The following is a 26,587-nucleotide window of genomic DNA, read 5'->3' on the forward strand; positions in this document are numbered from 1 at the left end:
CCACACAAGTGGAGATGTTTTTGTTTGTCCTTCAATATTTGACACCGATTCTTTTTTCCCCTTTGCCTGAGTGAAGAAACGTGCACAGAAGCGTATCCACATGCACACAAGCTCTTAGAATCACTGATATTTACATTATCCATGTGACTCTGCTCGGATTTTCTTTGGTTTTTCTTGAACGTAGAATTGGCTTAAATCTCACAGACACGATCCAGTGGTAGTGTGAAATGTCAAAACATTAGAAAATAAGATGTATGCACATACCACCAATTTCAATTAACTTTTCTATCTCTCGTTTTTTCTCTAGAGAAAAAGAGAGAGAAAAAAAGAGGAAAAAGGCAGAGAGAGAGGATAGGGGACGCAGATGAGCATTGAAGCCTTTGGCTAAGAGACGTTATCTGTCAAAGTCAATCTAGTGACATGTAGAGAACAGGTCGTCATTACACGTCAGTCTATGAACAACACACCATCAAACAAACAATCCTTCTAAACAAACACAAACACTGAAGTAGGCCTGGGCAATATATCGAGATTTCAGATATACTGAGTTTTCTATTTTACCAATACAGAAAATGACAGTATCGCCTATGTCAATATATATACATTTTTATATCTTATTGTTTTAGGAGTAACTGCTTTCTCTAATTCTCAGAACATGTAAAGTTTAGTTAGATGATCACTGAGACCTTCGACTTGTTATCTTTTGAAGATTTGACTTCATTCGACTTTTATCGCGATATATCTTGAGTTAATTCTCGCAATTTCAACTTTAATCTCAACATTTAGACTTTATTCTTGATTTGCCCAAAATTATTTTCTGCATCAAAATTGGCCCTAATCTGCTTCAGCATTTATCAAACTGGTAGCCCTTCAGATCATTCACTAGCTTGAAATAGTTGCAGTTTTATAAAGGTTGGTGAGTATGTAAAAGTAGAACTGGAGTCAGAGCATTCAGCTATCAGGCTCCTCACTAATAGAACCACAGGAGGCTGCTACTCTCTCCACCTTTAAGAAAACATTTGACAATAGTGATGCTGATTCCTGGGCTGCTTTCACTTCAATATTCCTACACAGAAAAGCTGAATAAAGGTCAAAAGGTAGCATGAAAATCCTGTTTAAATATAGGAAGGAAAATGGCTCATCATCTTCATTCTCTTATCTACCAGTAATTCTCTCTTAAAAGCAACAGCCTTTTCCCAATTTCATAGCAGTACGTTTTAGCTTATGTTGATCAAAGCAGCCTGAGCTCCAACACTGCATCATCTTCAAAAATATGGTTTATCTCTCACCATGTGACAAGCCTTCAAAGGAAGGCTGTGTAAAGCCTTAGCAACTTAGCATTTTATACACGCACACATACACACGCTGCAATAATTCAGCACACATAAGCCTACAGGCTGGTACACTCACACTAATAACAAACAGTCTACAGACACTTATTCATGACTGTTCATCTCTAGCATCTTAGCGGTTACACAGGATAAAAACCCTGCATGTCTCCTTTTAACAGGTCTGTTTAATCCCAGGGCAGTAAACATGTAGACATTGGTAAAATACTGCTGAAAGAACATATCAACACAATATCACTGATGGATGCTCAACTGGTCCATGGTGGTAAAGAGGGAACTGATCCACCTGTTTACCAGTGTATCTACTGTCCAATTCTCAACCATGGTCATCAACTTTGAGTAGAAACACAAAGAACTCCCTTTGGGAGCAACCAAATTCCTTCATACAACCCATATAAAATCTACCATGTTTGGGTACCCAACACATCCTTGTGACTGTGAAGGAGTGGAAGAGCTAGCAATTTCCCATGCAGTACCTGAACACAACATTGCACACCCAACAGCATAATGATGGCAGTAGTTAAACTGGATTAGAACCAACTAAGCTCTGGCACTAGCAATATACCGAACAAAAACTGTGTTCTTTTGGCTGAAAAAGTGGAAACAGAGAGACGCTGACTCAGCTTTCAGAGCCCTAGATTCAGGAATCTGATCAGGCCCAACCGCGCTGCTTCACCTCTGTGAACAAATGCAAGTGAAATACTCGTAGTATAGAGCAATGTCACAAAGAGCTGCTTTTTAATTTGTGCAATGTGCATTATTAAGAAAAAATGCTGTGTAGTTGTAGTTCAGGGTTTTCATGATGAAGAAATTTGTCAAGCAAATGTTGATATAATACAAACAGTTGGATGTTGTTTTGATATATTTGTTAAAGTTGTGTTTTATTATTATTATGAAAAATAAATATGGTAAATTGGAACATTTTTAGATTTTATTTTTTGCCATTTATTACTACACAGCGGGGCGAATTCACTAAGATCTGAATAAAAGGGTGGTAAACCAGGTGTGTCCCTAAATCCTTTGGTGGCACTGTTTGCTCACCTGCTGTGGGGAATTCACCAACAATGCGGCACTAATAGGTCCACGTATAGACGTGGTTGAGACCGCCCTATTTAAATGAACATTTTACTCATTCAATGTGGAGAGGTGAGTGCACAGAAGCACTAAATTACATTTGAAAAAGTTCAATTGGAGGCAGATGGACTTCTCTGTCTGCTGCACAAACATTCAATAATGTAGAAAATAATAATAATAAACAACAACAAATTTAAAACCTAATGACATTTCCCCCCCAATTTAATGTGTTTTGCTCTAATCAGACCATGATTTGGACAGAAACTGTCCTATTGATCTGTTGATGCCATTGATCTGAGTTAATGCAGCAACAGTCAACCAGCGATGATCTGTGTGTGTTTACACCTGAATGTTGGTCATACTATTTACGGCGCAGAAAAAAGTCACTGCAAACAGTTCATAGTTTGATAAATCGCATTGCGTCCACTGCATTAATTTATTTGCATTTACCCCTCCCATTTTTTTGCACCCCTTGTGAGATCCGCCTACTTTACATATTCAGAGGAAAACGTGCTAAATAAACTGTAGGCGCATTGGGACACGCAAAACATGCGCAGTCCTGATTCCCTGACATTTGGACTTCTTATTAGCGCGTTGAGTGATGTTTGCACACATTTTAATACCCCTAAACCTTTAGTGAATCCGCCCCAAAATGTACCAAAAATTGGTACTGTTGAGTACCGACACTGATTCACAAGTACAGAGTATGACTTCAAATGTGAAAGGGAGCATCCCTACTTTCTATACTAGCTTTGGAGCTGATGGTAGCATAATTTTTTAGTCATTGCAGCCTCTATCTGTCCTGCTCTGTTCTCTCCTTCCTTTTCCAAAAAATCCACCCCAAGTCTTTTACCAATAGTGTTTCTCACTCTCCATCATCTATTTGGCTGCTCATAAGGGAAACATGTTCTGGTCATTAAACCTAGACTTTGTCTTTAACTACATTAATATATTAGTGTAAGTAATATGAGGGGAGTGTGTTGTTCATGGGGCTTCTACTGCCAATAGTATTTTAACAAATATCTGAGTGAGCGATAAAAACTTGTGACCTATTAATCAAGCTATCCATCATTTATGAGTTAAAAACCAAACCAAATAGAGTAGGACTGAAAGGACTCACCTGTATCAGCACAGCATCACAGGACATCATAGAACATGGAGAAGAAAAAAGAAAAACAGAAGATCATTTATGTAGATATGAACCCATAAAGAAAGTCAGTGATTAGTTGATGCACAACACCACCAACCGCAGCAGCAGCACAGATATATATATAAATATATATATATAAAGAAGCTGTTAAAGAAGATGAGTAATGGACAGAGTGCACAGGAACACGAGCATGCAGTGTTGACACCTGAGGAGACAGGAAGTGCTCAGTGCCGTGGCTAAGGAGGAAACACTCTGATTGGTTAGTTTAGACACACCTGTTAATCATAATATACACATCTCTGCAGCTCTGATACAGAGCCAAACACCAGGTATTAGTTACACCGAGGCCACGCCCATGCAGGGATCTGCTCAGGTAGAGGGAGTGCTGGTCACCATGCACGTCCATACCACCATGCACGTTTCACCCCACAGCAGCCTGTAACCAACCTTTGATGGAGGGGGAAACCTGTGGTGATGTCATATCATCTTTCATTGGATCAGCAAAGCAGGGAAAGAAAGGCTTGGCTGATGGATTCAGACCAGATCCCAGGACTCCTGCTGATGGAGGTGAAGATGCAGATGGGGGGATCATAGACTCTGGAGAGGGAGATCTTTTCACTGGGGCGGCGGTTTTGGGGGTGCGTAGGGGTTTGGGGCTCTCTGTTTCCAGGCTGAAGTCAAACAACTTACTGCTGCTGCTCATCCTGGACTCGTTTATCAGCCATGAAGCATCAGAAGGAGATAGGGGCGGGGCCGAGGCTACAGCGGCCCCGTAAGGAGAGAGGGCGGGGCTGGATTTGGAAGCGGAGCTGAACGCTGACGTGTCTGCATCAGGCGTGACGTGGACAGACCTGGACATCCCACTGTCCACTATGTCTTCAGCTGTGGTCTTAGCATCTGGAGACAGCGGCAGGTTGATGTTATTCTCTGTGGTCATGAAAAGGTCAAAAGACTCAGCATTATTGGAGTCCAGGGTTTGGATGAAGGGCATGGTGAAGGGAGCTGCTGTGGCCTTCAGCTCACTGTTTAAAACCAGAGGGATCAGAGAGGAATCTGGGAGGAACAGGTCCTCAGACAGAGGTCCAGGGACCAGATTAGGGTCTGATATGTCCTTTGTGTCCATGTGTCCATAGGGAGCTAGCTCTGGGCTAGTGTGAGGAGAACCTAAATCCAGCAAAACTTCTTCTGTAACTTGTGGCGATGCTGAGGATGAAGGAACAAAGGTATCTGCCATCACTCCAAACTCCTCTGGAGGCTTCTTCCTACTCTTCACCCTCTTGGTTCTTCCTCCACTCTTACCCATTGGCTCCTCCCAGGCCCTGTCCCCCCTGTCCTGTTGAGGTCTGACCCAATGGGAGCCTTCCTCTGTTGGCGAGATGTTCTCTTCGAGGCCATGAGTCTCACTCTTGCCCCGGCTCTCCAGATGTTCGTAGAATCCGTCTTCTTTCTGTCGTCTTTTCTTCTTCTTCTTCTGCTGCTGCTTTCTATCCAGTCCATCTGCTTCCCTTTCATCTCCTCCTGCAGCAGCAGCATCAGGGTTCTCACAGTTGGTCCGCTGCTCAGAGCTGGACGTAAAGAATCCAGTGTGTGGGCTGAGGAAGGCAGCAGGCTCTGGGCAGCCAGTACCTTATAGTGGATGAAGAGGGGACAGTTTAAGGCTGGGGACCATCAACATACACAACAAACCATATCTTTAACACTGTACATGAAGTCAAACTCTGTAAGACTGTCCTACACACCTGCAGTGTGTCTGCAGAGCATGAAGGAGATCCTATTCAATCAAAAGCAGCACCTCATGTGAAGGATGACCTCACATTTACAGAAAACGGTCAAAACTAGGCCATGTAATATTTTACCTAATCAATAGGAATGTGCAATATAAAAAAATGGCAATATAAAATTCCATCTATGTTAAAGTGTATCTCCCATATTAAAGCACATGTATCCAGTGTTGTATAATACATCATTTAGAACATCATCAACAATACACTGATTTGACCAGCTTTACTCTCTCATTCTTTAAGGTACAAGAGGTGCTGAACATTTCAAGCTGCATTTTGGATTTATTTTGGCAGGTCCAAAATTCAGCTTGAAATGTTCCGGACCCCCTTAACTTAAAGGGTACCTGTAGTGGAAATGTAAATAACAAAAAATGTTGTATACAATGTCAATTTGTTTTCATTCTTTATTTGTGAAGTTAAACACTCACACCCACTGTCTCACATTTTTGCAGTCAAATTATTTTTCATCATTTGTTACTCTTCACTTGGAATTTGACATTTTTACATCGTATCGTGGTTATTTCATACTGTGAGCCATCGTATCATGAGTTAACTATTTCGTTACACCTTAATTAATGAATAATCTTGAATAATACCAGGTTGGAACCTGAACCCAAAACAGATAAATGCCATGAAAACCAAAGTGAATCTAAATAATTTGTTGTTTCATGCTAGATATCGGTACGTTTTCAGGCTAAATGAACTTAAAAAAGCTAAAACTTTTTGATTTCATGTACTATCATGCAAACACTATTTACCTGTGTGACAAATAATTCTATATTCTAAATTGTTAACACGATGACTTTAATTACAGATAGAAGAGAAACACTGTACGAGGAGTGAGGAAAAGCTGCTGATTGGATGAAGCGTGCTCTGCTGCATGAATCACAGCTTATTTAAAGACACTGTAGGTAGAACCAGGTCTAAGTAGAGCAGCAGTCAATGTGAATTAACTCAGAGGAAACAGATTAAACAAGTGAAGGATGTAAACACTTCATCATGTCTATGTTTGACCCAGTTTGATCCTGGCTGGGTATCTACGAGTAAAAAATACAACAAAAAAAGTTGTTTACTCATGACTAACTAACTTGAAAGTTAGAAATACTCACATTTCTGTAATTGAGTTGTTTTTATGGGTGCTTGTCCTTTTTTTAGTATATTTCTAAATCAGGAATTTTACTTGTACTTAAGAACATTTTAAAAAAAGCAAAATAATTAGTTGCAATTCTACACCCAACCATTACTGAGTAAATTATTATTATTTTGATTATATTTTTTTATTGCTGTTTAATGGTCTCAAATTGAACTTAATCCATATGTTCTTAGTCATTTCATTTCTGATCAAAGCTCTCTATGGTTCAGGTTGTAGTTTCTACCTATCATGTTATATTATATATCATATTATATTATGTTGTTACATACATGGGACTGTTTAGAGTTCATAAATGTATCTATACTTAGAACCTGATCATCTTTTTTTATTTTGAATTTAATTAATTGGTGTTATTTTATTTAAAAAATAATAAGACCTTTTATTTTATACAGATGTCTTTGTGGAAAATAAATTAAGTTCCAATTGTGGTAGATTGTGTCTCTTCCTTTTTAAGTTTCTATATGAAATGTTTACTGTATGCAGGGGAACAGTACCAATGTTTATTACCAAGTACGAATTAAAGTAACTAGTAACTTTTACTTTGACTACTATTTATTTGAGCTACTTTTTACTTGTACTTGAGTGTTTTATGTATGACTTACTTGTCCTTGAGTACAATTTTAATCAAGTAACAGTACTTCTACTTCAGTAGATATATCAGTACTCTTTACCTGCTGACAGATCCAGAGGGCTGCGAGGGGGTTGGGGCTCGGGCTTCATGGGGCTGTGCTCTTTGGTGACCTCTGACCTCACTGGGGGTGTGGCCTTCTCTGATTGGTTCATGCCTGTTCCTGCACAGAAAGGTTAACAAGATCAATAAAGTTCATATTTGTGCATTAAATGTGTCTGAAGGTTCTTTGGATTACTGAATCAATCTCACACTTCTGTGAATGAAAGATGAACCAGGTTAAACCAAATTAAAGGAGTGTGTTTTTTTTTATCTAATTAACATGACACACACACGAAACAAAATACAAACACAATTATTTAAAGAAAGTCAAAGGTCAACATGATTTCACAAAATTTCTCCATTTTTATTAATAAAGTTATAACGTAACCCTGGTAACTAATTAAATAATAATAATAAATAATAATATAGTTGTGCAAAAAGAAACAAACTATGAAAACAAGTTTCAGGTAATCCAATGTAATGCAAAAAAAAAAAAGAAACTAGGCCAGACCTGCCTACTATGACAAGGCGAATACGCATTTGGCAATTGAAAAATGGCAAATATAATTGTTCATGTGAAAGACATTCCTTTATGTTGCTCTTTTTACTAATTAACTTGAAAATAATAATGCAAGAAAAACAGAAGACTGACCTTGACCTTAAATAATGCCTTGAGTGAAGGTCAAGGTCACACATTGAAAGGAAATGTTGTTCAATGGTACCAGTCTGAGTACTGCATCTCAATTTGTGGCCAGGTTATAGGGAAAAAAAGTTTTTTGTTTTTTTTTGACGTCATGAACTTTGACCCCTTCCAATCTTTTTACCGGTTGGTCATAACGCTTCGGTCCAACAAAATTCTATGATAAATATTCGTAGAGATATGGACATTTTTGGTTTTTGACACTTGACGCAACCTTGACCTTGACATTTTGTCTCCAAAAAAGGTCAACTGCACATCCTTCACATTGCCCCTATGAGAAAGAAAAATAACTCCTAATAAAATAACTCCTAGAACAATAGACTGCATTAGAAATGCACCGGGGACTAAATGTAACATGGAACTAAATTGCAAAAATAACAATTTATGTCAGGATGTAATTCAAACAGCAGAACAATAAACTTAAAACATTTTATTTATTTATTTTTTCAATAATATGTAATATGGAAGTGTGATATGCTAGTATGTAGCTACATATTTCACATCTCCTTTCATTTGTATATTTCCTTTGTAATATGTAAAAAAGCCTGGCTAAATCTGGTACATTTTCTGTATGGATATTAATGTACACTGTACCTGTTAAATAAACCAATAAATAAATAAAATAAAATACATTTCCTTTTTGTTTTCTGTAGCGTTTTAGCAGATTGCAAACAATGTTTGTTATTTCCTGTATTTTTAAATGTGTTTTTCATGCAGGTGATTAGTTTACTACAGTTTTTGATTTTAGATTTATTATAAGTTCAATGAATGAGAAAATGTGTTATTTGTCAGGATTTTTTGGAGGGCAATGGGCACAGCTGGAGCTGGAAAGTTCACTTTCGTAAAAGTTTGAGAACTACTGGTTTAAATCATATCTGGAGTCTCAGCTACAGCGTGTAAAATATATGCATAATCGTTATTGTGATAATGATGATTGTTCTGTCCCTTTCAGACCAACCTGTAAACAAATAGATGTGGCAGTGGTGTGCTCCTACTCTGTGTCTATGGGGGGGAGAGACTCTGAGGGTAGACGGGTTAGAGGGCCTGTCATATCTCTATGAAAGCTTCTGTTTGAAATGTTTTTAAGTGTCCTCAGGATGACCCTCATCATGTGACAGCTTCTTTCCAGTGGCTGGGTTATGGAGCCACTGGTCCATCACTGACTGTGTAGTAGGACCACAGGCTGAGGATGATGATGAGGATTCACAAAAACATGCAGCTTTACATCATCCTTTGGATTAATCAACACCAGCATTACCCATAAGCACTGAATCAGTCAGATTTAAACTACCCTGCCCTCCACAGACTGTCCTACTTCCACTTCAGCCTCTTCACAAGCCTATGACACTAAATACTGCGTTAGATTGATTTAACCACTCCAGGGTTCAGGTCCATACTTAGTTAGCTTGTTTTAGCTATCAGACAGTGTTCTCTGAATGTTTCCTGCTCTGTGACAAAGAGCTGGCATAAAGTGGCTGCACTGCAATTAAATTAAAAATAAAATTAAACATAAATGGAGCAATGAGCAGGTGCAGGCATGAGTAGATGTAGAAACTCTCCAGAAAAAGCAGGTCTTTAACATGTTTTAACAGCTATTAGTAAACTGCTAAACCCCAGGATCACAGAGGTTTAGATGATTCATTATTTGCTAAAGCACTAGGGCTTCTTCACTGATTGGTGGGGGGCGTGGCCCAAGTTGAGGAGAGGTTAAACTTTTCCTAAACTTAATTTTTCAGTAGAAAGATGAAGAGGTCTGTAAAAACTATAATTTATAATATCATCAGCATTTTAAAAACTAATTCCATGATCAATAACATTTCTTACAGATTGTTGGGGTGACAGAGGAAAAAAACGTGTTTACTCCTAATGAGCAGCTGTTTATTACGAAAAAAGCTATCTTTTAGAAAAAAGTATTTACATGAGATTTTCTTCTGATTATCTTAGTAGAGTGTCAGTTTAGGGAAAAAACTTTTACCACCTGGGGAGTGAATAAATCAGAAAGTTGGGGGTTTAACCCCAGAATAGACTAGTCTATGTACCAAAGTGATCTTGAGCCTGACACTGGCAGCACACTGTAGATGAGCTATATAAATGTACAGTATATGGGTGAAATTTTCATTAGGGGCACATTTGGTAAAAAATATGTCCTGGTCCGATACTTTTTAACATGTTGCCTTCAGTAAAAATGTGACCCACATGTGTTGCTTAACTCATTGAGTGCCATTCATGTCTATAGACGTGAAATGGTTTAGTAACGTGTAGTGCCATTCACGTCTATAGACGTGAATTGTGTTTTTCGGCTGGGGTTGCTAGGAGACAATGATGTAGTGACCAACTGGTGACATGTAGGTGGCAGCAGAGCACCTTTGGATGAGAGATCACCCGTTATGAGCAGAGCTCAGAGGGAGAGGAAAGGAGTTTACAAGACAAAAATAGCGCAACAAGAGTTGATGCTGAAGTTCTCGCCAGCTCACAGCAGCGCACACTCGACCAGAGCATGTGTGGAACTAAGTGGACTATTGAGAGTGTCACAATGGTGAGAGAAAATGATCAAGGAGGAGGAAGTTGCGCGTGTGCAGAATGACGGGGGGAGAGACTTGGAGGAATGCCAAAATACAGTAAGAAATCCATTTAACTCTGACCTTAATTTTGCCATCAAAAGCCCAGTCTCAGTGTTGTTTTTGTAGTTTTATAGAAGGAAACCAATGTTGAGGTGTCACTAAAGCAAAAAAAAAAAATGCTTTAAAGTCACTGATAGGTTTTTTTTTTTAAAAAAAGCCTTTTTTCTCAGCTTTTTGTCAAAAACTGGCGATTTGTGTAAAACTTGCCTCTATTCACCTGCGGATTAGAGAAGAACAAAACAAGCTAGAAACAAAATGATCTCATTCTGATGAAATTAGAGACTTTAATCTTTCAGAATCTGGTGTCAGAATTCAGATTGTCATAGTATAAAATATTCTGGGGGTCTTAAAAAATTAGTCAAAATGCTCTAAAACGGCTGGCACTGAGTGGGTAGAAATTTTGAAAATGGCTGGCACTGAATTAGTTAATAAAATAGAAAAATCCTAGCTTTCTAGTTCACCTAGTTTTTTTGAAACGATTGACGATTTTCAGCACTTTTCCTTTTCTTTTCCACTCCGTTACCATCAACCGTATCCATGGTAACCCCAGAACAACTATTTTGATGTGAATGTTTAAAAAGCCAATGAAGGACATTAGGTATTAGAACAGGAACCATTGAGTTGTAGCTCAGTGTGTGATGCTGCTCATAAACATCACAAATGTGACCCAAATGAGAATTTTGCCCTTATAGTGCAGCTTTATAAACACTACAAAGTGAGGTCTTTTTACCATTTACTGTACCTTTGGATCACTGATTTGTTTAACAATGCTCAGCCAAATGCCACATAGGCTATTAATGCATGTTCTACATTTCATGTTGTTCCCTCACCTCGAATAATCCATCTACCAAAAAAATAGTGAGACAAAAGTCGTTGCACTCTAGATTCTCTCAAATCTATGGACACAGGTCAGATAGTGGAGCCCAGAGTTCACATCAAACATTTTAGTTGTTATGCTGCAAAGAAGTGGAACAAACTGCAGCAGAGCTGAAGTCAGCATCACATGGAACATTTTTAAATCACAGTTAAAGGCACTCTTTTTCTCTACTGTGTATGACTGACAGGGAGATTTTTAATCATATTTAATGTTTTCACTGTTAATTTTAATGTTTTTATTATTTTCTAAACTGTTTTCTGTTGCACCTTTTAATCATGTAAAGCACATTGAATTTCCTTGTGCATGAAATACGCTATACAAATGCATTTGCCTTTCCTTGTACTCAGTGAACTGTGGCTACCCAGAAACCATTTAAAGGCACAGTGTAATGTTGTTCGCCTGTCACTTTGTTAAACTCTGATAAGTGTGAACATGGACTGAAGCAACGTCAGAAACAGGCCTGGATCAGCACAGCTGGGACACATACGTGCACATGATGCATGCACACTTCTTTCTTTATTCTCCCCCTTTTCATTGTTTAGCAGTAAAGCCCACAGGCTTTGTGTCTTTGTTGTGTTATTCACACACACGCGTCTCAGCCCACAGCTTCATCTGGGACACAAGAACAGGACAAAAAACTGAGGCTAATCCAAAGTTTGTCCTGACCTTGTTGATGTTGTGTGTTCTTTTTTAAACAGAGAAACACACATTACTATAAAACATCATATATAAACCCTAATCATCTTGATTCAGTCTCACAATCCAAACTAGAGGAATGTCCGAGACCTTGACATCAAGATAAACAAGTCATTCCATGTCATTTCAACAAATGTTCTACGCACTTCGATCTAAAAAATTCTGAATTTTTGGGCCGGGCTACCGGACTCAAAATGCCACTAACTTTTTTGTGTACACTAGTTCAAATCGCTACTCCTCTGTTACTGTGAACGGATCGGGCAGAAATTTGGAAGGTATAATCTATGGATGTGTACGCATCAACGCTTGGAGCCTTATTTTTGATTTGGGGCCCCAGAAAAAACAAACCAAAAAAATCGATTTCTCATTTATTTGCGAGTCAAATATTATGGCGGTTGGTGGTACTGAATCATTGGCACATAGTAATATATAAATGGGGCCAATACTCCGTAGGTGCCAGGAGGCCCCATTTTTCAAATGACTACTACTCCGATAATGCTCGTAGATTCAGGCTGCAATTTGACATGGATATTCTATGAGCGGATGTCAAGAGCCTCTCGAAGACCTTTTTTTACTCGGAGGAACCAAGTAATTTGACTGAATTCTCTGGAACGTGGTACGAGCTATTTGGCCCGAAGACAATCTGCGGGCCCGGCCGTAGTTCATCCAAACTTTTTTTACCAATTGTTCCGTGATTATTCAATATTCACACCGTAAATGTTTAGTTTGATCTGACGAATACTTTTTGAGATACAGACAATTTAGTGGAGGGGGGGGACACTACAGGAACTACAGCACATAGGAATATGAAATGTGGAATATACAAAACGTTTGTGTGTGTTGGGGCTGGAACATGTTTGGGCCTTCAGGCAACAAGTTGAGGATCTGGTTGGTGATGCTTCTTCAATAAAAGTTAAACCTTTTTGAGTTGTTTTACCCGCTGAATGCAGCTCACTCTGTTATTTACAACAACTGTAATTTTAAACAGTTTGGTATGAGAGCAAAATGTATTAATGTAGCCTCCAGACGTACACATTCATCTTCATCAGTATACATGTTAGTGTAACTCCATTGTATCAAACAGGTTGGACCCGAGTATCCATGTTCTTGGTGTTATGACTTTTTAGAAAGGTAATGATGTAAGCAAGAAATAATGTAATCTTATTAGGAACTAAGATTTTCATACCAACATTTTTCATGCTAAGTGTCAGAAGAAATGAGGACTTTCTCTCCTTTCTCATTCCTAATAAAAAACGTGTGTGCTTTGTTACATTCTGTTTTAGAGCAACAAGCGTTAAGCTCCAAGCTCGTCTTCTTTTCCTACAAAGAAATACTGACAGACAGATATCCAAGAGACAGACTTAATACCAGCAGTGAAGACTGTGAAAAGGTAAAATAGATAAAGAAACACACAACAGCAGTCAGACTAAAGAGGATTAAAGGGAAGGAAAAGTTCAGTTAAAGGTAAGAACATTCAAATGCAGGCACGTGTGAGGTAAGTACTGGTTTATTAGCTCAGAGAAGTGCAGACAGAACACACCACACAGGAAACATTTTGTGTACACCTAAACAACTCTGCAGTTCAATCTGATATATCTCTGTTTTTCTTTATTAATGATGCAACTATTCACAGAAGACGCATTATTAGAACAAGGCTTTTTAATGATAACTAATCTGTTCACTGTGTTCATGCTCACAAAAAATACAATCTAAAGACATTAACTTTGAAATTGATTTTGATCTCCCAGGAGATCAAAGTCAATTTTAAAAAAGTTGTCTGAAACAATGAAACCATAACATATTATTTAAAAAAGGAAGACAAAATTAACTTGTTGGACTTAATCTTAAATATCGTATAGTGAAATGTTAAAAATGGACATTTGTTTGCCAGCGTGAGGCCTTGATTTGATCAGAGATCAAAGTGATCACTGGGGGGCTAACAGCTAAAGGAGTCATGCTCTGATACCACTTAGTAAACACACCATAAAGAGTTCAACTCCATTGTGAACAAGAGGGAGGAGTTACCACAGAGTGAACACTATTTCCCAGAGTATAGTTCATACTGGTATATAGGTCGCTTTCCCGCAATTTGACTATTTTCACTGAAAAATGTTAAGCTGTTCCAGCCATAAAGTCACATGTCTGAATGTGAGGCTGCAGGGCTGATTGACACATTTTCTAAGCCAATAGAGTTCCTGCTTTCTTAAAAGATACAAGTCACAGCAGAGGATGTACTTCCTGCTTCAGCTGAGGAAGTTCAACCTGCCCCAGGAGCTGCTATATATCTATCCATCCATCTCTATAGATATCTATATATTTATCTATCCATCTCTATAGCTATCTATCCATCTCTATCGATATCTATATCCATATTACCATCCCTATAGGGATGGTAATATGGATGGATATATATATATATTCCTGAAGCAAGTATCATTACCAGAAATGTGTTTATATTTATGTTTACATTATTTTATTTTTTTTCTAGTTGATTGTTATTATTTAATGTTTACACTATTAGAGAGAGCACAGTTCACCAAGTCAAATTCCTCATGTGTATAACATACATTACTTGGTCAATAAAGTTGATTCTGATTCTGAGATACGCTATTGGTTTAAGAAGGTGCCAGTCATGAATTTACTCAGCCAATCAGAGCAACACCAGGGGGTGGGCTCTGATTCCAGTCGTATTGCCAGTGATAAACTGAGTTTCAGTTTATTCTGGTGAGTTTCCACAAAGTCCTGCTCCTCCTCACTGCTCCATGTCTGCATACCAGTTAATTTAAAGCTTTTTATGGTCATTTCTTGCTGTAATCAGGCTGCTGCTAGCCAGCTACGCTAACTGTCTGTCAGCTTTGCTTTACCAGGAAGAAACAAGAGTCTGCTGTGTATTTCCACCCCAGAGTGAAATAACTTAATGTGGCAGTTTGTGATCATATTGTTTCCGAAATGAAATGTTAACAGGCCTTTACAGAGTTGAAAAATGCATATACTGTAGAGGAACGTGCTGCTATATAAATATTTAAACAGTAACTAAACCCCAAAACCACATTTTCAAGTAGTGCTGTTTATTGATCCTGGTCCAACGCTCAACATTTTAGTCAAAAATATTTAAACTTGTCATATTTAGTTGTAAAATGTGACTGCCCCCTATGGGTTGAAAACGGGATGTTACAATTGATTTTTGCTATTGGCTGAGAACAAGATCCGATGACTTTTTGGGACCATCTTGCATCAAGAACAAGCACTGTTAGCCCCACCCCTTTTATAAAAACCATCACCTGTGGGCTCTACAATCTGTGTGAGTAGGTTGGACTGAGAGAATAGTGAATAGAGAGATATAGTGAGTAATGAGTAGCTAGTTAGCATAGCATAGATTGTTCTTTGGAGATTTTATAGGATAGACTGAGCGTGTCTTAACTGCTCCAGAAGCCCCGCCCATAATCAAGGCTTTTTTTTAAATTTCCCTCCTCGTGGCAGGTCAGGAGAAAGCAGCGGTTTAGTTACTCTTTAAGACAGCGACCTATACCCCAGGAAATAGCGTACATCTCTTACACCAACTGGAACTGGTAACTGCATTTATCTTCTGTTTTTAAATATGACTGTATTAATGCAAGCATGGATTTAAAGCCAATAATTATTAAGAAGATTAATGGATGAAATACATCATTGAGTCATTATTGGATATAATCATAACAAACAATTGTGACACTGATATTGTCCTCATGCTTTTGTCCTCTTCTTTTTGCTGCAGTCACAGAGGAACACAACAGTGTGTTATAATAAAAAAAACATGAAGCAATGCACGCAATGTTAGCAAAAACCTGCCACGAACGGGACCAAAACATTTGAAGACAGTTTACATTTACACGTCATCACCAACACTATTCAGTGATTGTTCGCTGCTGATGACCTGGATTTAGCTTTAATATCTCTATTCAAGTTCAAGATGGACGATTGTACAAATCAGAGTCAGGGAATAAACATTAAAGTTAAATATATGTGTGCGTGTGTGTGTATGGACAACAGTATGGTGGTTTAATGGTCCTTTGATTTGACTCCTCTGGCGTTTCTCTACCTCCAGTTTCTCCCAAAACGTGAACATTAAGTCAATTCCAGCCACTGAGATTACCTCAAAATTTACCTTTTTAACATATCTTATCATCAGCCTACACTTCTCTCTAAATGATCAACCAATCAGCAAAAAAAAGCATTTATAATTTTAATTAATTCTTCATTATTTAGTTCATGCTATATTTGTCCATTTATTATTTTTTGTTTGTCAGAAATAGTTAACTAAACTAAATTATTCATGATTTTGTTATATTTCTACCACTGATAAAAACGATTTAGCCTTGTACATTACCTGTAAGTAAAGTAATGTGGTTTTATTGGTTGTTGGCATGTGTCAGCGCCCATTTTATCCTTTCTTTATTGCTACTTTTCTGTCTACACATGTATGTATATCACCAGAGGACATTTGCGTAGTAAATACACGACAGGATAAGTAGGTGCTGAAGGCAAGGCAGCGTGACATGACGTGTGTGTGTGTGTGCGAGGGAGGAAGTGCAAAGAAGCCGATGCTCAGCTGACACAGTTGGCACGGCGTTGGAAGTGGGTTCTAATCCTCTGGAACACGGACGGTTAGAAAAAAGGGGAAGTTCAAAAACATTGGAACAGAATAAAGAATGAAAGAAAGAAAGGAGGGATAAATTAATGAACAGAAGAGGGAAGCAGAGAAAGAAAGACAAGAGAAGATGATTAGCATTTTAAAAACGGCATTATAAGTGGGTTAGTGAAGCAGTCACAGAATCAGATAGACATTAGCCTACAACAAGCAGCATCACAACATGAACACACACGTGCACCACTGGTCACAACAACGTCATCATAGTTTTCATCGACTACATTTATTTAAGTGACAATAACTAGACTATGACTTTTTTTTTTTTTTTTTTAAATACATGTTGAGGAAAACGCTTTCGTCAACTATTAAAAATAAAACTGTATTTTTGTCACGTGTGACAAAATCCAATCAGAACTCATGTGATCTTACACATTGATCACATCATATCTGTTACCATCAATATCAGGTTGTTCAATGGGAATTACATCTTAAAAAAAAAAGAATTTTATATATATATATATATATATATATATAGTCGACTATATCAGTAACAGATTTAGTAGACTAAAATCTTTGTCATTTAGTTGCCTAAAACTATAACTAAAATAGTCTTGATGATTTTAACTAAAACTAAATGATAATGTTGTGTGTAAATGAACAGTGATCAGCAGCAGCTGGTTCAGACCTCATACATGGTCCCAGGTTGTGATTCAGTTCACATCATCATGGTTCACTGAGCATCAATACAGCAATGTGGTCATCCAATGGAATGAAACCATCATCATCATCATCTCACAGCAGGCACAGCAATGCATGCTACCAACAAGCCAGAAGCTCCTCCCACTGTCAGTACAGTACAAGTCATGCAGAGTGCAGTTACTACTAGGGATGTAACGATTAATCGTAAGGCAGTTAAAAATCAATTATTAGGTATCACGGTTCACATCGATGCTCTGAAAATTGAATCGCAGTACTTTTTTTAAACAGCAGAGGGTGCTATCCATCCAAAAGTGTTACTTTCTTTCTGGCCGCAATCTACTCTTAAACATGTTCATAAATTATTCTTTACCCCTTTAGCACCGAAAGAATATCTGTAATATTACGTGAATATCTGTAAAAGTCAATTTTTTCTATTAGCTCTGTCTGCTAGCTTTTCTTCTTCACTGGAAAGATATCTGCATGCCAACCGACCACTGAGTTACCAGCGCCCTCTGCTGGTCCAAGCAAACATCTGACGTAAATACAGTGCAGACTGTTTTTTTTAATTTTTTTTTCTAAGTCCAATTGTTAAGGCACAAAATACATTTTCAGTTGCACTTTTAAAAAGGAAAGGAACTATTATGTAGTTTTGCATTGTTTACTATAGAACCAGAATTTAAATTTAAAGGCTTCTTCTTCATTTGTATTATTCCTTTATTTATTTCATTCAAGATTTACTTTTAGTTAAACTGCATTGTTTTGAATAGTTTATCAAGGGATTCTTTTGACAATTAAATATAAAAGGAAAATAGTACAGTATTTTCTTTTTTTTTTTCCCCCAAAAAATAAAGGAATATTTGTCTACATTCCCATTTTGTAAAATAAATCGTGAGAGAATCGTATCGTGAACCCAGTATCGTGAATCGAATCGTATCGGAAGTTGAGTGAATCATTACATCCCCTAGTTACTACAGCAAAATATTAATCAAGTAAAAGTAAAGGGTAGCTGTAAAAAAAAAGAAATCCCTCAGGTAAAAGTGTAAATGTACTCAACTAATGATTAACTGTTAGATCACCTTTTATTTACTAAAACTATGATTGAAAAAGTCAGGTATAATGACACCAAACTAGGATTTTAAATGACCATCTATCTACCGGTATATATATCTATTTCTATTTACAATATATATATCTATGTATCACTATGCAAGTATGTATCTATCTATCCATCTCTATAGATATCTATCCATACATCTAGCCATCTATCTCTATAGATATATATCTATCTATCCATCCATCTCTATAGATATCTATATATTTATCTATCCATCCCTATAGCTATCTATCTATCTATCTCTATAGATATATATTTAACTATCCATCCATCTCTATAGATATCTATTCATCCATCTATCTAACTAACTATCTATCCATCTCTATCGATATCTATATCCATATTACCATCCCTATAGCACTATATACTGTATATTCCTGAAGCAGGTATCATTACCAGAAATCCAAACCACGTCAAACTTTCTTTCTCTTGTTTTTTTGCTCAGTACCCAAAGCTGTGATCATAGGTTGACTTCAAAATAGTTAGTTTCACTTTGACCTGCATCTGACTTACAGTCTGTTTACAAAGCCCTGCAAACCGTCCCAGCATGAGCTGGACGTCGTGTTTCACTTACATATTTGAAAACTTAATATCTTCATCACAATATTTTGAGCTTGCCCAACTTGACAAATTAACTTGTATCAGGTAATCCACAGTAGATCATGAATAACAAACCACTGAAAAATAAGATGCTGAAAAACTTTCTTCAAACATGCACATGCACTAACTACTTTATTCACACACAGCAGAGGATTGTGTTTACAGTGAGAGAGAACACACATAATAACCAAAAGATCTCCATGCAACACACACACACAGCTGGTGGAAATGGGCGAGGCGAAAAGCGCTGAGCATGCAGAAACAGTTTTATTTTCAAATATTTTCCCCAACAGAAAACATTCCCACAAACATCAGTTTCTTCATTAGACACACTTAGGATGCTTCTCTGAATTGTAGCTTCTTTGTGCTAATACTAGCTAATTTAACACTTGACCTATCAGTGAGCTCTGATGGCTCCCAGCACACTACTGAGTGGCTGAGTGTTTGTAGTAATAAGGACGTTTGATCTCTTATTGGTCCTTAAAGTTGGACTTTGTAAAGAGTAGACAGATGGACTTGAATTAAAGGTAAACTTCACCATTAGGTCATTGATTTATTAGAGTGTAAAAGTAAAGACTCCTAAAATCAAAGCTCTAGAGCTAGGCTGAAGATACCCTCACAGTTAAGACCTCTGATCAAAACCAAATGGTTGATAGATATGTTCTTACCAGGCTTCTGAACACCATGAGCTTCCTGTTCTCCATTCTCCAATGTAGATCCTGCATCTACACACATACACATACACACACACAAAAGAAACAAAAAATATGCATCATTATCTATGAGAGCTGAATCCCAGTATAAATGTCTGTTCACAGGAATATGAAAGAAGAAACAGTTTAGACATGAACAGATTGTAGTGTGTCCTGGTGTCAGCCTATTAGTGGCCTGTTATTATAGAATACCTCCAGGAAAACATTGATCCACAAACAATGGCTCATATCAACAATGACTCTTACAAACTGCCTGACAATAAATCACACGTGAGTGAATCTGCTAATGAGTAATGGCTGCTCTGTTTGTATAATGATGTAGTCACGTACTGTAGATTTCTCACCTGGTTCACTGTCTGAAAATGTTATTATTGATAATGGATTTATTGTTGGAATAATGTTTATTATGTTGCCATTAGGGCTGTAGTCAACCAAGGAAATGGTTGGTCGACCAAGACGATGGCACACGTAGCGATTAGGAGAACGAATGAGCAGATGCAGAGGAGGACGACGAGAAAGAAAAAGAGACAAATATTTAGTTTTGCTTTTAAACACACACCATTTATAAGAACCTTATTCAAGCTTTGACCTGATCCCAACAAAACAAAAGTGAAACCTACAGGTCTGACAGACATTAGGTATTTAAATCAAGAGTCCGACCTGAAACACACAATTAAAACCTACTTTTTCCTCATACAAATGACATATTTACGTTTGTTTTAGTGGTAAGCCTGCTTTTATTAATAAACAACTGTTAATGTCAACATCAGATCAGTGCACGGGGAAACAAACGCACGTCAAACACAGGTGCGCAGTGCGCGCTGCGGTGCCAGAGACAGTGGATCTATTTACATAATCCACGTATCAAATATAAGGATAATCCATGTTCTTGTGCAGAAAAAGGATTGATTCAATAGTGGATGCTTGTGCTTCAAACCTGTCTTAATTTCGTTCCCTCTCTGCTCTGATCAGAGCAGTAACTTACAGCGCAACACTTTTTTTTCACTTCCACAGCTGTTGCTGGACATAAAATAGTGTTTAGGCATTAAATAAATTATATTTGATATTTAATCCATATCACCAATATAAGTGCATTGCTTTTTTTTTTTTTTAAACGGTAAGGAAAACGAAAAACCAATGCTGGTCGACCAATAAAAATCTTGGTTGACCACGATGGCATCGACCAATTAGTCGAATAAACGACTAAAGTTGGCAGCCCTTGTTGCTATAGTTAAATGTGATTGTTGATCACATAGATCCTAATGTTACTTGATGCCTGTCTGTCTCACATTGTGGACATCTCACTAGTATTTCAACAAATAACTTGTTATGCTGCAGAGGATGTTTTCAGGTAGTGATAAATGCATAACTATTATTAGAAAACATCTCTGGAGTGAAGCCCTGGTACGATTCTTTTGTCAGCATTCTGTCAGTGTTTTAGTTTGCTTTGTATCTTTCATCATCCTTGTATTGTACTGGGATGGTTTTGTTCACTTAATAAATGACAATGAATAATATTTACATACGTTTGTAGTGTAGCCATTCTCTGAATGGGAAGGAAAATGCAATCATGTGCCTATTGTCCTTATTTTGGACCACAACCCTATGATTGGGGACCAGTCCCATCTGTTTTTAAACGCTATAATGAAGGAACTGTGCCTACATGAATAATAATATGATTCCTTTACTACATGCACTCGTGCAGTTGTTCAGGAAGGGCACAAACACTGTTCTATAATCAAACACAGAAAAGAGAAAATACTGCTTTAGTGTTAACAGGATAGACTAACTGCAGCTATAACATAGATCTAAATGTAACACAGGCTTTGATGCAAACAAAAGTTAAATAGTTTGGGCTTTTTTATAAACTCCTCCCTGCACACACTAATTCCTCCTGCGCTCATACAGCAGCAGTGATGGATGATCCAAATTTAAACATTGGCTTTTGTCAGTTTGTGCAGCAGCAGCTCAGACTGTGACTCAGCTCTTTTTTAGGAGTCATGGTGATGCTAACAGCAGTGAACGCTGCCCTGTCTGACCTGTGGATCCAGAATGTTATCTAGTGATGTGGAATGACAGGCTGGCTACTCACTGCACCGTCATCACATGAGAAGGGACACACTGAAGATGAACTCTTCACACAATCAAACGCTATTATTGCTGTTTATTGGTAGGGTTTCTTTAATAAAATAGTAGTAGTATTTTCTCTTCTATTGATCACACCAGTATATAGGTCAGTATATATTTTTATTATGATGAATTTCTACAAACTCCTGCTCCACCTCACTGCTCCAAAATAAGAAAACTAAATTAAATCTATTTTACAATTTGATTATAAACAATCAAAGCAGTGGTTTTGTTAATCAAATATGTTACCACTGATTGTAAGAAAAAGAAAAAAGATGAAAATGAATGAATAAATAAATAAAGCTTCTTTTGGTGACTTCTCATTGTAATCAGGCTGCTGCTAGCCTGCTACGCTAACTGTCCATCAGTTCAATTATACCTGATAGAGAGACTTGAGTCCACTTTTTCTTTCCGCCCTAGAGTTCAATCAGACATGAAAAACTTTACGTGGTATTTTGGATACTTCATGTTACTTCTCATTTTAATTTTAGAAATAAAATGTTCACAGGCTTTCACGCAGTTCCCAGCTAAAAAAAAATAAGAGTTTATTATACTTTCCCTTTAACACAAAGTAATTTACACTCACTACATGGTTTCTACAGACTGGCCAAAAAAATCCACAGATAGGTCACTTCTCTGTATAAGTTGCATTCTTAATTTTATATAAAAAAAAAAATAGTGACCTAAATCCCCAGATATCATGGTACATAAACAAATGAATGTAAAAATGCAGCATTAATATATTCACCTGCTTTTGTGTCGTCGTTGTCCAGCAGGGGGATGTAATCTGTCTTTCCCACCGTCTCTCCAACCTGATCATCAAAGATCTCTGACTCCAGCTGAGCCACAAAGTCTCTCTCCACCAGGCTCTCTGGTCCTGTCTGTGGAACGCTGTCCGTCAGCGCGTCGCTCAGACTCAGGTCTAACTCCTCCATAGCTGCAGAAGATGGAAACATAGATATACATGAGTGAAAAGGTCACAGGTCATACAACAGCTTCTAATGAAGAAACGCATAAAAAACACAGAAGTGTTTCACAGGAATGTTTAGATTATAAGTGAACGTCGTCAAAGATGGAGGACATTTAAACAGGAAAAAACAAAGATGTTTGTGAATATTTGGATTATAATATGTCTTAATGTACATATATAATAAACAATAACAGACCAGATCTATTACACCTACAGGACAATGAAAAAAAATTCAAAAACACATTTGATTAAAGGACACGAGAGAAGAGCTAAATTTGGGCTGGACGATATGACTCCAAAAGTCATATCTCAATATTTTTCCTCAAAATGGTGACATACAATATAAATCTCAATTCGTTAATTCAATAAAGTCAGACCAGAAGGACAATTGTGTTAAATTTGCTGATGCAAAATGCTACACAGGCACATTTATTAACAAACAGCTGATCAATATAAACCACTTTTGTCTGTTTTTCCTCTTGGGGACAGCACGTGTGAGTGAGTTCTGTAGTGTCTTGTTTAGATGAAGGTCTAGGTTAGAACACACTCAGTGATCATCTAACTGAGCTCTTCATGCTGTATTTTAATACAAAATAATCTATTAAATAAATATGGATTGATTTAGTAATTTTCTATTTCGCCAAAATAGAAAACTCAATATATCTTGAATCTTAATATATTTCCCAGCCCTAAGCTAAATATTGAAGTATGATGAAAAACAGGAAATTATACACAGGTAAGTAACTAGGTTATTTTTCAATGATAAATGTGTTCATGAGATATTTATATAAAACCACTGTTTTGTTTTAATCTTGTGTTTTTCCATCAGTGATGTCAAATATCTCTTTTTTTTTTCTTTTTAGAACACATTAAGTGAGCTCTAAAATGTTGCATCATCAGCTCCTCGTTGGTCTGATGTGACCCAATGTTCATCATTATCATCTATCTTCATCTAAACACTACATCATATACATCATATCACCTCATCTACAACTAAAGCATCCAGGGCTGACTCAGCACTTTGTCTCCATCTGCTGGAGCATCAGTTCATCACAGGGAACCAGAACACAAAAGGTGGACCAGTCAGATGAAAAATAAAGAACACATTAATAAGACTAACTCTATAATAATACATAAATATATTATCATGCACTATTGACAGATTGTTTTTGTTTAATCTGAGGTTTTCATAAAACAGACAAAACTGTACAGTCATTCTTAATAATATAAAGGTTTTTATTGGTTATCTACTTTATGTGGTCTGGAAAAGTGTAATAAGTGGTCATTGTATATTTAGCTTGTATTAGTTTAAGCATTGTAGTTTCAATATAGAAAAACACCCAGCTGTAGCTTGTGATGATGTCGCCATGCTAACATTTAGCTTTTGTAACATAACAGTTGATGTAATGAAAACACAATTTAATGCAAAAGGTTGAGTGAAGCACTAAGCTGCTTATATAACATCTGGAATCATCTAAGCATGATATAATGTTTTAGGATTTAGCAGACATCAGTGTTTCTGTCCTGTAATAACAGACAGTCACACCTCTGACTGTTGTCTTTGTCTTCATCTAGCAGCAGTTTGTCTAGGTTTAATAATATAACAGGGTTCACACACACACACACACACACACACACACACACACACACACACACACACACTAATGTGGGTGTGGCACAGGAAGTGCTGCTACTGCTTCAGCCACAAAGACATACTCTACATATTTAGCTCCACATCACAACTGGACAAGCTCCAGTAGGGCCTCCTGTTTTCTGACTGTAAAGTAACAGAATTCACTTCCTGAAACAGAAATAAAGCTATTTTTGTTCAGCTATTTTAATTAGTTTTTACACAAAATCAAACAGAAATTGCAATATGTCACAAATATCCCCTCTTATGAATGTTTATTGAAAATATCACAGTTTTCATAATAAACAGATGGGAAGAAACACTTTCTGAAATAGAAATAGCTCTCAGACATGTTTTAGGACAATATCACACATTTACATTAAAGTTTATATACAGTATATATATAGGCCTGGGCAATATATTGAGATTGAAGATATATAAATATTTCTATTTTGGTGATATAGAAAATTACAATATCTCCTAAAACAATATATTTTTATTTTATATCTTATTTTAATATCAAAATACTGGTTTTAGGAGTGGTTTCTTTCTCTACTTCTCAGATCAGGTAAAGCTCAGTCAAATGATCACTGAGTGTGTTCTAACTCAGACCTAAATCTACAGAACTCACTTACAAGTGCTGTCCCTTAGAGGAGAATTAGTCAAAAGTGGTACATATTTATCAGCTGTTTCTTCATAAAAAATGCCTGTGTAGCATTTTTCATCAGCAAATTTATCAGCAGATTTTAAAATACTTAAAAAATATCTAAATGTATATCATATATCAACATTTTGAGAAATAACATGAGTTTGGTTCATATTGCCCAGCACTAGTTTTCAGTGTAAAACAGATTAAATATCATGAATATTATGACACATAATCTCAAGTGATTTCAGCTCCATTCTACAGTGCAAAAATATTAAATTATTGACAAAAGTTAACTCCATTAACTGTATTAGGCATGTTTCAGGAAGTTTAATAGCCTGTATTGAATCTGATTAGAGAAAGAAGATGAAATGGGTGAACTCTGAAACAGATTTGGGGGAATTAAAAGTAAAAAACAGAAGCTTTTTACACATGCGTGATAGTGATAAAGTCTTGCTGTTATTGCACATATCATTACGTATTTAAGGTAGATGAGCACAGAATCTGTTTACAGTCACAGGTTGAACCTCCTACAGGACGTCAACGTTTTCATGATGTGATTCTATAGAGAAATAGATTTACTAACATGCTGCTGCTCACATTCTAGTATAAAGTGATCTAGGTTAAAAATAAAGAATGAAGCCACATTAAAGAGTAACTAAACCCTGAGGTTTTTTTGCTGACCTGTCAGTGTCATCATGGGCGTGTCTCCTGGATCAGTTAGGCCACGCCCACTCTATTCTATAAAATCTCCAAAGAACAATCTATGCTATGCTAACTAGCGACTCAATACTCACTATAGCTCTCTAGTCATTATTCTCTCAGTCCAACCTACTCACACAGATTGTAGAGTTCACAGGTGATAGTTTTAAAGGAAGAGGCGGAGCTAACAGTGATGGTCCAATGACGTCAGAATCTCATTCTCAGCCAATAGCATATATCAATTGTAATATCCTGGTTTCATAGAGGGCAGCCGCTGACATTTTACAACTAAATTTGACAAATGAAATAGTTCAATATATCAATATCAAATCTTGCACACCGCTAATGTGTGGCTTCATGAAAGTTTGGCCCTGGAGAAAACATAGTTGACTAGCCCTGATTTAACCTTATATTTCACATCCAACCCTAGCTTAGCTTAGCATGAGGCTCAGTGTGTGAGGAGGTGACACACTCAGATATGTGATTTGTGTCCACACCCTGTAAATCACAGCGTCCTCAGGGCATTCCTACACTGCTTCATGCTCTCATGTCACATCATTAAATGACGAGCAGACACTCCTGTGTCAGACACCACACTGTATCATCATGGGTTCTACGCCCCTTTGGAGGATTCCTCTCACAATATTACAACATGACAATAGTCCAGTCTGCAGCAGCTTCTATCATC

The 26,587-nt window shown here is 37.2% G+C and overlaps 1 protein-coding gene across 5 annotated transcripts in view; it reads right to left on the reverse strand.

The window, feature by feature from the left end:
• The window catches only part of LOC114454068 (microtubule-associated protein 4-like), a 47,551-nt gene that overhangs the window by 13,816 nt on the left and 7,148 nt on the right, over nt 1-26,587 (reverse strand). For all 5 annotated transcript variants that reach the window (XM_028434182.1, XM_028434181.1, XM_028434180.1 and 2 more), the window contains exons 2-5: nt 22,700-22,888; nt 19,780-19,836; nt 7,179-7,298; nt 4,021-5,199 (exon numbers count right to left, since the gene is read on the reverse strand). In XM_028434182.1, the coding sequence (XP_028289983.1) occupies nt 4,021-5,199; nt 7,179-7,298; nt 19,780-19,836; nt 22,700-22,886 (1,543 nt within the window). In that variant the 5' untranslated portion in view covers nt 22,887-22,888. The remainder of the gene's footprint in view (nt 1-4,020; nt 5,200-7,178; nt 7,299-19,779; nt 19,837-22,699; nt 22,889-26,587) is intronic.

This window comes from Gouania willdenowi, chromosome 20, assembly GCF_900634775.1.
Source record: "Gouania willdenowi chromosome 20, fGouWil2.1, whole genome shotgun sequence".
In the NCBI taxonomy this organism is placed as follows: domain Eukaryota; kingdom Metazoa; phylum Chordata; class Actinopteri; order Blenniiformes; family Gobiesocidae; genus Gouania; species Gouania willdenowi.